Source organism: Lepisma saccharinum, chromosome 30 (genome assembly GCF_977018435.1).
Source record: "Lepisma saccharinum chromosome 30, izLepSacc3.1, whole genome shotgun sequence".
NCBI lineage: Eukaryota > Metazoa > Arthropoda > Insecta > Zygentoma > Lepismatidae > Lepisma > Lepisma saccharinum.
Genome location: NC_139258.1, coordinates 29,360,226 through 29,378,431, shown reverse-complemented (window position 1 = coordinate 29,378,431; position 18,206 = coordinate 29,360,226). Strand labels below are relative to the sequence as shown.

Here is an 18,206-nt window from a genome sequence, read left to right as displayed (position 1 = left end):
TGTGAAACACTGCTTTGTCATTTTTGGGTTTTCAGACTGAAGTGCAAGCATCACGGCAACTTCAGTCTATAAGAAAGCATTCGCTGAATGTGTGTGACCAACAGACTGAGGCAACACAATGCACATTGAGAAAATGGTTCAACCCCAGTGACATGCAAGAAACAAACGACATGTGCAGTCTTGTCGTGTTACACCGATACAAAAGCTTGCATTTATTTCTGAAGGTTCGTTTGCAAGTGTCACTTGTTGATTGTCACTTCAGTCTGAAAGCTCTCGTAAAGATGATGACTCCACTCCATTTGCACCTACCAAGACCGGTGTTGTCATGACCTCCAAAAGCCTAAAACCTTTCCTGTTAGGCAGCTATCAGACCGAAGCGACACATGTTGCTCGGGAATGAGCCAATCAACAACAACGTTTCACGCTGTAGCCACATGATAGGCTGCACAAGCTTGCGTTCGATTGATGAAATTCTCATATAACAATGACGCTCACTTTGGTGTGAAATCTCCCTTGGTTAAAATTCATATCCCTAGGCATGCATACCCACCAGCACACTTAGGAATTGAGGACAGAATTTGATACCGATGTCACTTCGCAGACAGGTGGGTGGAGAAACTTTCACAGTGCAAAGGGTGGTGCATAAATAACGGCACATGCATCTGAATCATTATTTTAATTGGAGTATCCAGTAAGTTGCAAAGCTCTTGAAAATATGTATAGATCAACAAGTATATCTTGAAATATGGTCAACTTGGAAAAAAGAATGAGTGATCAAGGGATCCCAGGTTCGATATCCTGTGGAGGCACATAGTGTTTTGGATACAATTTTAAACTGTAGGTCCAAAAAAAAAAAAATAATAAGGCTTTCATTTAGCCTCTCCCTCATACATCTACCATAAGTATTTAATTTTCTGAATAACTGTTTCTTTCATAACAATAACTTGGGCTTCCAAGAATTTTTTAAATAACTATCCAGACCATTCAATAATACAAATTAGTAGGGATGGGACCGATTAATAGGTATTCTATCGGTATCGGCCCGGCCTGTATAGGCATATCGGTTTAGCGATAAAATAACAGATTATTTTTACCGATCTGATATATCAATAAATATCTTATAATTTAGTGCAAAATTCTGCAATTTTGTTGTAATTTTTATGGATAATCTCGATGCCCTACTTTTTAAAAAGTAATTGTCTAAATATTGAACTTCTTTTGCACTGCAGTCACCTCGAAACACATATTTATTAAGATCAATGAACATTTCAGGTTCTTCATGGACCATTTCTAATTTTATATCGGATTGGTATCGGTAAATTTTATATCAGTACTTTATCGGTATTGGGCAAAATTTCATATCAGCCCATCCCTACAAATTAGTGACGGACCAATACCGGAAGCATCAATATAAAATTCACTGATTCAATATAAAATTTCAAGTATCCTTTGAGGAGCCTAAATGGTTCACTGACCTCCTTAATAAATGTGTTTCAAGGTGACTGTAGTGCAAAATATTTTTGATTGATTGAGTTTTAAGTCAACATTATGCACAAATAGGCTAATAGGGACTGGACCTACAGTTTAAAGTGGGATCCGAACCACTATGTGCCACCATTGGGATATTAACCCAGGACCCCTTCATTACAAGGGAAGGACGCTACCACTGTGCCATCAGGGAGGCCCTGCAGTGCAAAAGAAGTTCCATATTAGACATTACATTTTTAAAAAGTAGGGCATCGAGATTATCCATAAAAATTATAACAACATGGCATAATTTTGCCCTAATTATAAGATATTTATAGATATATTGGATCAGTAAAATGGTTTAACGATAAATCAATTAATCTGTCCCATCCCTAATACAAATATATAACCGTTAAGTACTTTGATTTTACATGTTAATCAAATGAAATATCTGCAATCAAGATGCTTATTGGAGAAAAAGGTGAAATGTGTTCTTGCTTTTTTCAGTTTAGAAGGGTTCCAATTGATTTTGGCAAAAACAAAATCCCTTACTTTTCTAAGTTTTCCAGGCAATTTTAAAATATATTCTCATGCCGTTTTGGTTATTGAACATGATAATAATGAAGTGTGAAGTATTCAACTGCATTTGCTACTAAAGAGAACAAAGAACATTATTCAAAGAAAAGGAAAAAAATGTAGAAAATCTCCCATCAAGAAGCTGGTTCAAGAAAAAAAAATTGGAATTTATTATTTACAAAACACAATTGATATTTCCTAACTTTTCAAGGTTTTTGGATGTAATTTCAAAACTTGCTGGAGAAACCCTGTCTATTCATTGCAAGCAAGTCTCAAATTGTGTTTGAATAGCAAATAATGCATATTATGAATTGAACCAGACAATTTTTGGAAAATGAGAAATAGAAACGAGGACCAAACTACAAATCAGTAATAAGAGTAATACTACTCTATGGAAGTGAAAGCTGGCCAAAGAAAGGAAAGGAACTTAGATAACTATAGAAATGGAGTACTACCGAAAGATAGTACGAAAAATAAGAAGAGTCAGATTAAAAAATGAAAGGATAAGGAAGAGCTGGAGTAAACATCAATTGCAAAACATCTCACCGAAACATAGATGAAATGGTTTGGCCACGTAACCAGAATGAAAAAGGCTGATGGGCAGACTAAGGAAGAAAAAGAGGGAAGATTGCCTAGAAACCCAACGCCACACTACCCTGGCGGGGTGCCGCAGGTTGATAGGGGGAGGAAACCTCTCGCAACAAGCAGAGCGGGTCCTCTCACTCTAAAGTGGAGTTTTTCTCTCTCGCCAATAAGCGGAGTGGGGTATCTCTCACTCGAAAGTGGAGTGGGTTCTCTTGCCAAAGGCAGAGTTCAACCTCTCTCCCTGGAAAGCGGAGTGAGACTTCTCTCGCCCGTAGGCGGAGGGCAACTTCTCTAGGGAGCTTGGTCTCTCGCTAGAGCGGAGTGCACCTTCCTTCCTTCCTTCCTTCCTAAGGATGCTTGGACTCTCGCAAGAGCGGAGTGATCCTTCATCCAGGTCCGTTGGTAAGAGAGATCTTATCGTGAGCCGACCTGAAAGCCAACTCAAGAAAATCTGCTCCGTGGCTGGTTATATAGCCTCGGTTCAAGTAACGCCTCTAGCGCAGTTCACGCGAACTACGTGGAACCGTGCTAGAGCAGGCAAGACCATCTAAACGACAGACGATTGAACTACGTACTCAAGGCACAAACGATAAATACATATTATTATATCAAACGTGTGCTAAACGTTAATATATAATTATAAGAAATATTACTTATTCTTTGCGACCACGCAGGGCCTGATTAACATTACAACTCAGCATAATATGCTAACACAAAGTACCTGACCTCATTATTACCATTTACAATGAATGGTTAATATAAATAACGTTGACAGAGTTAGCTATTAACATGGAATAATAACACTCAGAAACTAAATAATCGTGATGACCTTGCAGGATCATTACAATACATTCCAAGAAATAAAGATGATGGCCAAGAACAGAGGAGAATGAATAAAGTGAGTTCAATCCAAAGCTAATCTTCCAGACTTTTCCATGAGCATTTTCCTGACTTGGAACAATTTCAAGCAACGAGGGAGAATCGCAATACTGATTGAGAATCTGTAGATGCATGCAATTTTGTTTTTGACGAAAACACCAAATATGAAATAACATGCTGTAATGTTCATTTTTCATGTTTCTGAAAGGTGTGAGGTGCATTTCCTACCACATCTTGTCATGAAATGATGCAAAATGCGAAACAGACTCTTAAACATGACATTTAGAGTTTATTTACAGACACGACACTTTCTGTCAAAATATCTTGTGAGCTATGGAAAATCACAGAAAATGCTGAAAATATTTGAGAAGCAAAAATGGACCCCCTTCATAGAGGAATAAACTTAATACTCTGGTAACTACATAAACATGCTATTAGAAGGGTTATGTTTATTTTCTGTAATAAGTGCAGTCTTGAAATCAAATTTAGGATTAAATTCACAATTTCAAAACCAAAATGTCATTTCATTTCACTTTTTATCCAATTGTTCACCACTATAACAAGGAAATATTATTTTATTTACCGCTTTCGAAGCAGAAATTGACTGTTTTTATACAGAAATTTTGTTCTTATTTAATAAAAATGTGTCTCTAAGAAACAACTCTAAAGTGCTTACCTTCGGGTCTGAAGCTTCCATGAATTTAACAACATCCTTCATAATATTATCAATAGCATCTAGACTGGGACCTGTATCGGGTGTAGTCTTGTCACCGCTTCCTTCTTCCACTGAAGCATACATATCACACAGAGCGCTGCCTTTCCTCACCAACGATTCCACCAATACCCATTTTTGTTTATCCATTTGCCTGAAACGATAAATAAACTGCATGCTCAAACCTGCAGAGATCACACAAAGATTTATCAACAATTCAATCAACATACTAGTCAAAACTAGTTACAGGAAAACCTCGTTAATACGATATTGGTTAATACGAAGTACCTTTTAATGCGAAGTTCTTCCCATTCCCCAGCCGATAACATAGGATTTATAATGTATTTCAGTACGGATAAATCGAAATACGGATAATTTTTAATACGAAGTTGTTTACAAGACCGTTCCGCAAAACTGGTTTCGCTTAATTCGAAGTAGACACCTGCGTAAGTCGACAAGAGAAGATCGAATGTGGAGAGACCTTGGACGTTATTTTAACTTGACCTTGACATGTTTCCTTGTCCTAAGAGCTGCTGACAACTCGAGGGAAGTAGCCCGAAATGCCCGCTGGACATTGACATTCTTTGTCAATGTGCATGGGAGGTCAAGCTCTATCCCCGCTGAATGCGCCACCTTGGAAATATTCACCAGTGCTAGATGAGAAATGCGAGATAAGATCGCAGGAATGTTCCAAAATACAAGACGCTTGGCGCCTGGAAGTCTCACCCATCTGTCTAGCTCTGAGCTCGAGATCAAGCAATTTATCGTGAGCGAGCAACTTTTGGCCTGGTAGCCGACAACTTCCGGTAACCACTTTCATTAAAAGCATGTTCTTTGTGCCCTGTAGAACTTCATTAAAAAAAGGGAAACTGTTACAGATAATCAAAGCCGCATAGGCCAACTAAAGATCGTCAACCCGCTTAATACGTTGTCATCTAGGTTTCCCGCAAAAGTTGTCGATCTTACGTATGTTGCAACTCCAGTTTCCCGCTTCATACGTTTCCCAACTGTGCCGGTCATAAAATTTGCCAAAACCAGTGTTTTGTTGTCTGAGTGACTTCTCCCCTTTTTCTATCAGCAAACGGGGGGGGGGGGGGGGGGTCCGTTGCTAATTGCTTCGGCTCGTGTGCGCACACGGGCTCCTTTCCTTTGGTGTCTAAAAAAAAAAACAGTTCTGAATACCTTCTTCAAAACGAACAAAAACCGCATGATAAGTAAAAGAAAAGTGACCCCCTTCCTTCTCCTACAACAGCTCATTATCCGCCACTGGTGTGCATGGTAATGTGATAATTGCAGAATTCAGGTCCCTCTTTCTTGTTTGAATGCAGCTGTCTGGATAGGAAATATTGCGCGTATTTTTGTCTGATTGCATGGTATAAAGGGTAATGCAAGGAACATATATTTTTTTTTTTTCACACTGCTGATAAGAGTTCCTTATCTTTATAATGCCCACGATTTTCCTTCTGCCACCTGCTGCTCTAACTTCCAGCCGGTCTCATTGTGTTTACGCTGCAGCTGGCGCCAGTGTTTAGTCTAGCGTCTGGAAAACTCTCCCTTGGCGATAACTGCAATGACTCATCCAATGCGAAAGAATAAGCGTCATTGTTTTGAATCTCACAAAGCCATATAATCCCCGCTTTTCTTCAGAACCATTAGCGTGTTGCTGTTAAAAAAACAACAACAAAAAAACCGCAATGCGAGAGGAAAAGTTTTGGCGGAGCGAGTGTTTGACCTCCAGAATACTCCTGAAACCTACAATAAATTGTCGATTAATATGAAAATACCCAAGTTTCGTAAAGCTTGTTTTTAGTTCATTTTATGCTGGTGAGCTAAGCGGGACTAAATATACAGTTTAAAGTGGGATCCAAACCAGAGTGATTATCGAGTGCGGCACTGTTTAATGTGTCCTAGGATACACATTCGGTGCAAACAGATCGCAAGTTGTGTGTTTACTTTTTCACAGTGGATTACAATGCAAGTTGAGGAAGAGTTTGAACTGATCCCTGCAAAGGGGGAGGGGGGGGGGGTGAATATGAAGTTAACTGAAGCAAAGAATACGTGACTTTTTTTACGATGTGTTTTAGACAGCCGAACCAGAACAAAATTTACAGTCCCTATTTTTTATTTTTTTTTCTAGTGAACGCACATAAAATCCAATATTCATTCTGTCCGATTATCTCCCGTCTCTTGCTCGCGCCAGTGTGACTACTGTCAAGATTCTTCCGAGTTTCACTTCTTGCAATAAACGAGATTGTTTTCCTTTCCGTAGGTCTCCGTGCAAACTGGTTTCTTATGAACTAAAATTGTAAGAATTTCGTGGAAGAGCAACGACTTTGCACAATTAAAAGAAAATACCGTTTTTTTAAAAGACTTTTTGCCACAACATGCATCCCGTGCATAACCGGTTGTATAACTAGGCAGGATAAATGGTGTTAACCGTCTCCTTGGAATCTTTGTGTCCGCGTTAAGCTCCGTGTTCTCATTTTGTGTAACATTTTTTACACTTTCTTTAAAACGTACAATATTATTATATAGTACATATGAAGCTTATTTTCTGAGCTACCACCAAGTATAAAACATCCTTTGTGGGGGTAATTTATACTCTACTTTATTTACACCTGAAAACAGGCGCCATTTTGAAAAGTTTGGATAACTCGAAGTCATTTAATACGAAGTTGACATTTTTTGGTCCCTTGAACTTCGTATTAACGAGGTTTTCCTGTATATATATTGATATCTTAAAGTATCGGTTAGGCCAGTCTAATTATCCTGTAAATTATGCAAAATGCAAACTATTATTTTTAGTTTTCGCATCAGTATTGTGTGAAAAAATAAATTTTGTCACAAATGATAGCTATTGATTCTTATTTATAATATACAAATGATTTCAGGCATGCGGGTACAGAACACCCTCCAACATTGGTACATTCTAGCATCCACTAAGCCATCAATGTAGTGAAATTCCAGATATTGTTACCCAATAAGTATCAGTCAGTTTTCAATGAAACTGTGCAAGGTTGTAGGAATGTACCACTGCTAATTTTTTTCATTTGCTTTGGTCTATTGGAAAGGGGGGGGGGGGGGGAGGCGTGGCACACATGAATTTTTTTTTACATTTCAATTTTCTTCTTCTTCTTTCTCCATTAACACTAATTATTTGGAGGTATAACATATAAATTTTACATCTGCTAAAGCCGTGTCTTGAAGAAAGAAAACACAACCAATTTCATATCTCTATAATAATTAGTTCTCGAGGTATATATACCTAGTCTTACCATAAATACTGTCCCAAAGTTGTAAGTAAATAGACACAAAATGGTGAGAGATATTGTAATATCAGAATAACATGAGGTGCATAGATGCATTATGAACCAAAATCACAAATAATTATTCGAAATGGCCACCTTTAGCACTGACACACTTCTGAAGTCTTCGTGGCCATGCATCAATTGAATTACGCAACACATCGACTGGAAAATGAGCAACTGCCTTCAGAAGAGACCGACCGCTTTAAACTTTCAATATTGGGATGTCTGTTCTTCCAAGCCATCTCCTGAAGCTTGGACCACTATTTGTAGTCCAAAGAGTATAGGTCCGGACTTGCAGAAGGCCAATCTGAAGTGGAAATGAAGTCTGGAACATTTGCTATGAGGGCACGCTCCATTTCTGTGAAAAAGGGGTAAAAACATCAGCCAAAGTGTACCAGCAGACAGTGCTTGAGAAACTATGCAAGAATCTTACCGACACCATCTTCCATGGAGAGAACTGGAGCTTCCAGCAGGACTCAGCCCCAGCACACAAAGCACTCACCACCCAGCAGTGGTTGGAGGCAAATGTTCCTGACTTCATTTCCACGTCAGATTGGCCCTCTGCCAGTCCAGACTTAAACCCTTTGGACTACAAATTTTGGTCCAAGCTTCAAGAGATGGCTTGCAAGAAGAGACATCCCAATATTGACAGTTTAAAGCGGTCTCTTCAGAAGGCAGTTGCGGAGTTTCCACTTGATGTGTTGCGTAATTCCATTGATGAGTGGCCACGAAGACTTCAGAAGTGTGTCAGTGCTAAATGTGGCCATTTCGAAAAATTATTTGTGATTTTGGTTCATAATGCATCCATGCACCTCATGTTATTCTGATATTACAATATCTCTCACCATTTTGTGTCTATTTACTTACAACTTTGGGACAGTATTTATGGTAAGACTAGGTATATATATACTAATGATGAAGGAGACAGTAAACACTTACCACACGAAGAGAAATTATTCTATATTTCGCGATCTATGTCGCATTTTCAAGTTGAAGAAGAAAGATCAGCGTTACTAAGAGAAGAGGCACAGAATACCGACCGTAGCGTCTCTACAATCAGTGTTGCCAGAAACAGTTGATAGATGACGAGAAGTACTTTCACCAGTGTTTACTGTAAGGTGGGTGGGTAATTTTCGGGAGGAGAGGAAAGGGTTACTGGTTGGCTAGGTTGAGTCCGGGGGGTATAATGGCCTGTTATGTAGGCCCTTTCCCAGCGCCTGCATCCATCTTTTACCCCCCCCCCCCCTGCTCTGACACATCTTTCCGCAGGCACCTTTTCTGATCCTATTCCTGGGTTTATATATATATAGGATAAAAGCAAGGAGGGCCAAAAGGGCTAAGTAAAAATCAAAGAAGGTAAAAGGAAACACTCACCGGACAGTAGAAAAATTCAAAATTTTCGCTAATTTCATAGCATCATCGGTGTGAGAAGAAATAGACTGTCCGGTGAGTGTTTCCTTTTACCTTCTTTGATTTATATATATATATATATATATATAATCAACCGTGGCTATCCCTCCACCCTCATCAACAAACAAATCACCAGAGCCAACTCCCACAACCGCACCAAACAACCTAAAACCAACCCTCCAACCCTGATCACCCAATACCACCCCCATATCACGAAAATCAGACATACCCTCCACTCCCTCCTCCCCATCCTGCACAGTGATCCTGATACCAGGGACATCTTTCGGGATAAACCCAGGGTCATCTTCCGTCGCCCCCCCAACCTCCAAAACATCTTGGTCCGAAACACTCCCACCCCATCCACACCACTCCCCCCAGCTCACAGGTGCAACAAACCCAGATGCAAGACCTGCCCCATACTCATCACCTCCCCCACCCTCCTGATCCCCACAGCGGCAGGCGAGTTCACCCTTCACCCTAAGGGCACCTGCCACTCATCCAACTTAATTTACACCCTCATTTGCCAAATCTGCGGCAACTTCTACATAGGCGAAACCTCCACCCCCTTGAACCTAAGGATTAATAATCACCGTTCCTCCACCCAAAACTCCGATTTCACTGTTGCCATCCACACCAACAGCCATAACACCACCTTCAACAACTGCTTCCGTGTTGCCATCATCCATCTTTTACCCCCCCGCTCTGACACATCTTTCCGCAGGCGCTGGGAAAGGGCCTACATAACAGGCACGCACGCCACTATACCCCCCGGACTCAACCTAGCCAACCAGTAACCCTTTCCTCTCCTCCCCAAAATTACCCACCCACCTTACAGTAAACACTGGTGAAAGTACTTCTCGTCATCTATCAACTGTTTCTGGCAACACTGACCGTAGAGACGCTACGGTCAGTATTCTGTGCCTCTTCGCTTAGTAACGCCGATCTTTCTTCTTCAACTTGACAATGCGACATAGATCGCGAAATATAGAATAATTTCTCTTCGTGTGGTAAGTGTTTACTGTCTCCTTCTTCATTAGTGTATATATATATATATATATATATATATATTTAAGCATTTGATTAAAAAGAGTTTACCCTCGCATGAGGCTCCACTGTGTAAAGGTTAACAGAACATTACTTCTACAGAGCATACTGCATTGCCTGACTTAATATGTAAAATTTTCTCACGCGATCTATTGAAATGAAATTCGAACTATTGGCCGTTACGACGGTTTCTTCGATCGCGTCCTTTGGCAATGGCAATTCTGAGGAAGAATGCTGATTCCTGATTTCATTTTCTAATGCAATGTCAGCGGAGTTTTTCCAACTCTGGTGGAGGACGCTGTCGCGATGAGCTTTTAAGAAGCTCTTTTTCAATGCTTCAGCGGGACATAACATGATTAGCTTATTTATTTATGATGCCCGGGTCCTAGGTTCGATTCACGTCTGCGGCATGATATGATTTTGTAGTTCCTAAAATGCTGAAAATCTGCCTCCTTAACAGCCTCAAATATTTTTACATACTTTATTTTGGGCTATACCAATACCAATATGATAATGCATAATGCTACCAATGCTTGAAAACTGAAATAATTAAAAGTCTTTCAAAATATTGATTAATATTAGTGTGGAAGTATTCCACTGTAATTACATGCATTAATTAACCAAGAGGTTTAAAATGTTCAAGAATGACATTGAATGTATTAAAATACATATTATGTAATAACATATTTTAACTTTTTGCTTCAAACTTCAAATTTTGCATAAGTTCCAGGATAATTAGACTATGTGAGAGTCATGTGGCCTTGTGGACCATATGAAAGACTAAAATGCTGGAGAAGTACTTGCTGGTATCTGTAAATAAATTCCAACGGATACCTTCCAATACCACTGGCATCCATATCAACTCAGTACTATTTATTACATTTTGGTTATTATTGAGCTACTAGGGAAAATCAAAAATTATCCGCACATTCAGCATAACTTTCTTTACGTTGGCCACACAGCCTTCAGCACTCGTTTTTTTAATTGCTCAATTTTTCATTCTTTTGTTACAGAGTAAACATGGCCGCTCCACTGGCAGTGTGCACCAAGGAAGAACAGAGATCAGTGATCTGAAGCTTGTCGTGGATGATTTTGCACACAGAACCATGACTAACAATGGCATGCTTCAGTAGTCAGTCCTCATCTTGCCATCTTATCCTGCGTTTGACGTTCTTCTTTCTTAGGAATACTGGGTCAAAGGAGAGGGGTGGGGGTTGCAACCTCCACCACACACACTCCTTCCCTGGCACACCACTGATGACTAATTTGCAGAGAACATGCCACCTCATCAACTGTGATTTATCGGTTCATCAGAATCGTCTCTCAAGCCTGTTGAATCTTTCAGTCGGTGATCGAGGTTGATGGGCATCCTGCTCCCATTTCGTAATTCCCGATTCTCAGGTCATTTTTAAACCTCACGATCCACTCATACAGACTTCTATGCTGTAAGCACTGTCTCTGTATTGTACGGAAAGCCTGTAATGAATTTGAGCTCCCGACGCACCTTCAGACTAGAGAAATCGGATCACTGATGTCTGTTGTTCCTTGGTGCACACTGCCAGCAGAGTTGCCATGTTGACTCTGTTACAAAAGAAAGAAAATGGAGCAATTAACATGAAACCTAGGCCATATAACCTCAATAGTACCACCTTTCAGCATGCGAGTGCTGAAGGCAGTGTGACCAACCTGAAGAAAGTTATGGTGAAAGTGCAGATAATTTTTGACTTCCCTCGTATAAAGTAAAAATAGCAATTCTTCAATTTCCAATGTAAATACCATGTCATGCAATCTTGCATTGGACTCATTGAACAATTCTGAAATTGGCATACGCAACACGAAAACTGCTTAATAAACACAATAATGACCAAAATGTCCCATGCTTTACACCAGAGCCCTTCAAATTCAAATCAGTTACTTCTCACAAACTTCTCACTTGCATCATACCCAATGGACTGGAAGAAGAAGAAACGTGTATTTAGGACTAAACAGTTTGCAGAATGGGTTTGAAGATCAGAGCCAGCAATGATATGCTGGGTATTTTATGGAAGTTAACGTCATCTACGTTCAGATCTCTTGCCACTGCACTGCCTTGTGAGCCATGTTTGAACATTGACAACTGTCTAATTCATAATACAGATTTTTTCTTTCAAAGTCTGTGAAGTGAAGTGTTACATGCTGTAAAAGCAAAGAATGTGCTGTTTAAAATTAGTTTTGTTGGATTTATTAACCCTTTCAGTGCTGAAATTATAATATACATTCTGTGAATTGCATGGCCACCTTGCCAAACCTGCAGATTTATGGACTCCACGTAGCATATAGTCAATAGATTTTTCTTTAACTTTGCAGATGTTACAGACGGCATCTACCAAGAAGTTTTGTTATACACGCAACTTTACAGAACAATGGCTACAAACAAATTCAAATTGAGTGATGGACATTTGATTGTGATTAATTATTAGGTCCAGAAGATTCTGATCATGCTGATTTACAAATGTATTCCCTTAACTCATTTACCTGCTTTAATTATATTTTCGTGAGAAAAGGTGATTTCCAAGACATCTGGATATTGTTTGATCTTCACTCATCATCCAAAGTAACAATTATACAGGGTGTCCAAAAAGTTTTGCAACAATACTAACCTACCTGTTTTTTGTACAATAAATTTCAACTCTTTTCTTTCATTTGGATATTGATTGAATAAAATAACATAGCCAAATGTCGGGCACCCCTCTGTCCTCCGACATGACCAATGTTGCCAGTACATCTCGTATTTTTTTTAAAAATCTTTTTATGAATGTCATAATTATTGTCTGTAATGCATAAAATGCAAACAAATTTATAGTTCTTATATCAGTTCAATAAATACTCACAGAGACGATCGACACACATAAAAATATTTGCAAGCTGTCTTTCATATTTGCTTCCACTTCGTACAAAACTTTTTTACACTTTAGTAACTTGTTCCGCATACTGGATGTTCATGTAGAGTATGCTTTTCTTATTTATTGTTTAAAAAATATCTACATAGACAAAATTAATACGCACACTGTGTCCGAAAGGAACAAAAAGCAGACTTGAAGTATAGTTTTGACGAAAGTGACGTGACCTAGTGCAATTCGAAAGCACAAGTACACGAGCAATTGAGACCATAGCGTAGAGCACGCATCGTTGTAGGCTTGATCATGTGACTTCTGCACTCATTGTTCCATTTGTTTGAAATCACGGAGGTAGAAAGCCAGCAACACAGATTATATATACGTCATAGGCAAATAAGTTGTTTGTCGAAGTTCTTCTAATGTGTGAAAATGTATGTATAAAAACATTTTATACTGTTACGTGATTTCTATGGTAAAAAAACAAGTGTTTAAAATGCAGGGAAAACAATGTGCCCTCAGTTTTATCTACTGATCGTATTTGGCGCTGCAGTCAAAGTGCAATTTGAAAGACTTTTACTTCCAGTTTATGACTTCAAGTTCGAACTGCGAGACCATTCTTGGAAGATGTTTGCTTCAAGTTCGGTCTTGTACCTTTCGGACACGGCCCAAATGTAAGTTTCGTGACTATCGTTTTTTGTACAAAAGTTACATACATTCAAAGTCTCAGTCTTTTTTGGACACCAATAACTTTAAAATTCATTCTTCACAGAACATCCTGTCACAGGAACATATCTTCAGTAGTGAAAGAGTCAAACATAAAGCCCTCATAAAACATCTCATTCTAAACCTCGCACAATATACATACGTTTTAATCTTAGCTGCATCTGCCCTGGTATCAGACTTCATTCCATAATATGCCAGCAGCTGATTCTGATCTACGGCAGCCAAGGCCTTGTCAGCCACCTCTATTATTTCACTCAGGTGCTTCTCCTTCTTGTCTTTCTCCTGCTCCAGACACTGCAGGCGAGCAACATGAGCTGCCAGGTGCTCTGGATAATGTGACACCAATTCCTGGTAAAGTGTCAAGCTTTGAGGGCCAGGATCTGAAAAGGAAATATGCTTAATATCTAGAGACATGCATATTTCGTTTTTGATGGAAACTAAAACTTGTCATATCACATTGTAATGTTCATTTTTCATGGCTTTGAAAGGGTGACTTTACCTTCCACGTTTTATCAGTTGAAAGTGGGGTCTGAAACATTGAAAGATAAATAGCATTCAAAACTGCTTAAGTGTTAAGCAACAATATTTTGTATTCATACTATGGGAATGCGAGTAATAGATAATATAGGTACTCACGTTTTCCGCAAAGCTGTTTTAAGTAATGTTCTTTTAATTTTAGTAGCTGCTGCCACCATCCTCATTGGAATTCGTTGCATCGTTGCTTGGCGATGGTGGCAGTAGCTACCGAAATTAATACAAAATTACTTACAACAGCTTCGCGGAAAACATGAATACCTATAATATTTTGTAATGAAAATGATCTGGTAAGTACAGCATAAGACTCCTATATTGGCTAGCAAGACAACATTTCAATATCTTTTCACTTATCAGATCACCTTTAAAGAAACCTTTGGATCAGTGGGGTATAGCACAATCAATCTCCCTCAGTTCGCCACAGTATTACAAGCTTCTGGAATTATGCTAAATTAGGCCCTTCCTGAACATTAGATTAAAAATGTTTGACACTCCTACTACAATGAAATGGAAATCCACATTTATGGTAATGGAATATTTCAAATCCTATGTAAGCACCTTAACACTGTATAAGGGGGACACACACACACATTTGTTCTCTGTTGCAACATTTTATTTTATTCTGCCTAATATTCACAATGGCTTTATGGAAGTTTAGTGTTCCGGTTGATCATATCAGGGTGGATGTAGATTCAACTTGCCTCAGGTGAAACCATTGCTGGATCGCCTTTAAGCCACTCTACAGTACTTATTCTAACTCAGTTTCAATGCACATTACTTATGACCATTTTAAGAAACTGAGAGGAAGGCGAATATAGGGTGGCTCCTCTAAGACCATGATAAAATTCAAGTATAACTCCAGGTTTTCAAGGAGAACTTTCCAAAAAATCATGTCTAAAAATTGAAGGGTACGGGCAAATGTTTCCTCTATTTAAACCTTGCTTATTACCATGTGTAATCATGAGCATATTAGGGAAATACTTATGATTACACAAAACAATATTAAAGAAAATTAAAACACTTCCGTCTGCAAGAACGTGCAGGTGAGTGAACAACAGACAACGAATCCATGTTAAAGCAATCAAATTTTGGTCATAAAGGAACTCTTAGCTTACAAGCTTCAAAAAGGTTGGATTTGGTGCCATCCTGTGACTTGCTATGTCTATCACATAGATTATTCTGCAAAGAACACTATTCAAGTATAGGAATTTAGAGATTTCAGTTTTGTTTTTCACTGCACTTTTATTATTTTCCTTCCTTGATAACAATAAAAGCTAAACTATGAAAACATGTCACAGGGCATTTATAAATACATATGGATTCAATTAGGTTTGGATTAAAATCTGCAAATTTTCACGTCTATGGAGAAGAATTCACATATAATTCCCGGAGCCAATAATTCAAGCATAAATCCTGGAATTCAAGGAATTCCCGGTGAGTAGGCACCCCGGAATATCTTTTAACTTACCTAATTTACCAAGCCAATTAGTTTTTAGATCCCGTAGTGCTTCATTGTATTCATCACTTTTACTCTTGTCTTTGTCCTTTTCTTTTTCCTTATCCTTGATTTCTGCTTTAGAATTTGTGTTCTTCTTGGGAGCTTCTGGTATTATATACTTAAATGGATACACATCCTGAAACGATATTCTGTATATGTATTTTTGTTATTTTAACTTTCCTGTCACTATTGACTAATCATGATGATGAGGGTGATGGTGAGATAAAATTTATGGGAGAGCCACTCAGAAAAACACGCATGCCAAGGCTAGGATTCAAACCTGGGAACTTAAGTGGGAAGATTCAAATGGGAAGATTCAGTCAACCACTTAACAGGCTCGTCCAAAAAAGATATACAGTGAAACCCCAATTTTACATTCCTGGATTTTACATTTTCCCACATCATACATTCGATTTTGATGGCTCCAACGTAGCAAAATGTTAGAATTTTCCTCGATTTTACATTTTCCCGCATATTAAGTTTTTTGCAGCTTGGTCTCCTGAAAAACATAAATTCTAGGTTCCACTGTATTAAGATACATTTCTAAGTAGCCACAACAGTGAATAACCAGGTAAGTAAAGGCTTTCGTTACATAAAGATACAATCAATCATATTTGCATTTTAATCTTTCGCTGTTTTTCAGTTTCTTGAAATTCTTATTCGTTTCATTGCAGAAAACTGGTGATCAAAAAATTGCATTTGTCAGGGCTGAAACCGAGTGGTATCTGAAAATATAAATTTGCAACTTAACCACCAGTACCAGCCAATACTTTCTGGAGGCTCTGCGTGTCCCGTGGAACCTGCAAAACTGCTACATACACACATTTATTGATTCTAAATATCTTGGAAATAATACTAAATACATAAATTCTTGTTGGGAAACTTAATGGTAAGAGACCAGTAGGAAGACCAAGACAAAGATGGAGGGATAATGTTGAGATGGACCTAAAGGACATTGGTGGGGATGGAAAAAGGTATATAGATCTTGCTCAGGATAGGGACAGATGGAAGGCCTGTGTTGCTGCAGCCATGAACCTTCGGATTCGAGAAGGCTAGAGAGCGAGTTGCATAATATTTTATTATTTCTGCATGAGAATTTATGAAAATTTTAAAACAACTGGCAGGTTGCTGTGGTATAGTTTCAATGGAAACCTTGCATATTAAAATTTATAAATATTCTGAAGCTATATGAACTGTTACATTTTTACATGGTATCTGTGTGAATTGGTAAAAGTGTCAGTTCAACTCTAGTATTTACACAACTGATATTTGAATATTTTCTAATTTTATAAGACCAGCTTAGAAATTGTTCGTATAAAGATAAACAACAGGACAGACCAAAATGAACACAATATGTTAGCTTATGTTGAAATTCAGAAAGTTTCCATTCCAAAAATTAAATTATTATTCACAGTAGAAGACTGTAAACTTAGTTTGCATATGAAGATGGAAAATTGTTATTTTCATGTTCTCTTTTTAAATCATTTCCTTAGGAGCCTATTACTGTAAAAGTCCAGCAGCCTTCAATGCCTTACAAAATAAGATCGTATAATGGCACATATCTACAATTGTAAATTAATAAGTTCTTAAATAAAATAATATATTCTATAATAGTAATTATTTACTGCACTTACACATGTTGTCTTAACACTCAACACAACCGACTATCTGATAAACAATCTTCAGAATTTTTATTGTGAAACACATACACAGCACTTGACCATATGCATTTTGTACACTCAAAACTACTGGATTTCAATTAGTATAGCAAAATGAATCAAAGATACTCACTACTTTCTTTCCTATTTCATCTTTTGCATATGAAATTGTCCCAGAAAGGTATTGTCCAATGGTGGCTCCTTTTGTACACCTTGGGGGAAAAAAGTGCAATTAAGACTATGGAACAAAAATTAACAGCATATGCAAAAAATGAAATGAATATTAAATGATGTTTCAATAAAACAGGCTATTTTTAATACAAGAGAGGTTGTCAGTAATCATTAGAACCTACAGTGAAGACAACCACACATCAGTTCAAGGTAGTTTTGAGGAGATAAGAACCTTGCTATACACTTATGGGATCTGCAATAGGAAACAAAACAGTGGGGATTCACACATATTAATGGATCCTTCCTTCATAACTTGCCTCAAAGACAAAAAACTGAAAGCTGCAAATCAAACAGCAAAATAAAATCAAAGCTGCTTAAATGCAGCACAAACAATATGTTCACGCAGGTCAAAACTGGGTCCAGTGCTTAATCTGTTCTCTCTGGTTCCATGACAAGTGTGTTGCGAATGGAAATAACCCATATTTCGTATGGTGTTCTTGTGAAGATTGTTCCTAAATCACATAGTGTCCATTTACCCTGATCACAAGTCTGCTCCAAATATGTGAGGCAACAGACAATGCAACACCCTGGGATTGATCTATTTTGACACCGGCATTTTCTTATTTTAAAAGATAAATTGTATTTTGTATTGACTGAATGTTTTAATAAAAACTTTCAGTTATTTTAAAAAATGTGCTTAGGGTGTACGTTTGCGCCATCCTCAGTCTACGTAAAGCAAGCTCTTAGTTAATGAAAGGAAGAACA

At 38.2% G+C, this 18,206-nt stretch overlaps 1 protein-coding gene across 1 annotated transcript in view; it reads right to left on the bottom strand.

Annotated features, from left to right (window-relative positions):
• The window catches only part of TppII (Tripeptidyl-peptidase II), an 89,410-nt gene that overhangs the window by 6,895 nt on the left and 64,309 nt on the right, over positions 1 to 18,206 (bottom strand). Inside the window, exons 19-22 of the mRNA XM_083115522.1 lie at positions 17,404 to 17,482; positions 15,583 to 15,748; positions 13,723 to 13,960; positions 4,184 to 4,373 (exon numbers count right to left, since the gene is read on the bottom strand). Of these exons, the coding sequence (XP_082971648.1) occupies positions 4,184 to 4,373; positions 13,723 to 13,960; positions 15,583 to 15,748; positions 17,404 to 17,482 (673 nt within the window). The remainder of the gene's footprint in view (positions 1 to 4,183; positions 4,374 to 13,722; positions 13,961 to 15,582; positions 15,749 to 17,403; positions 17,483 to 18,206) is intronic.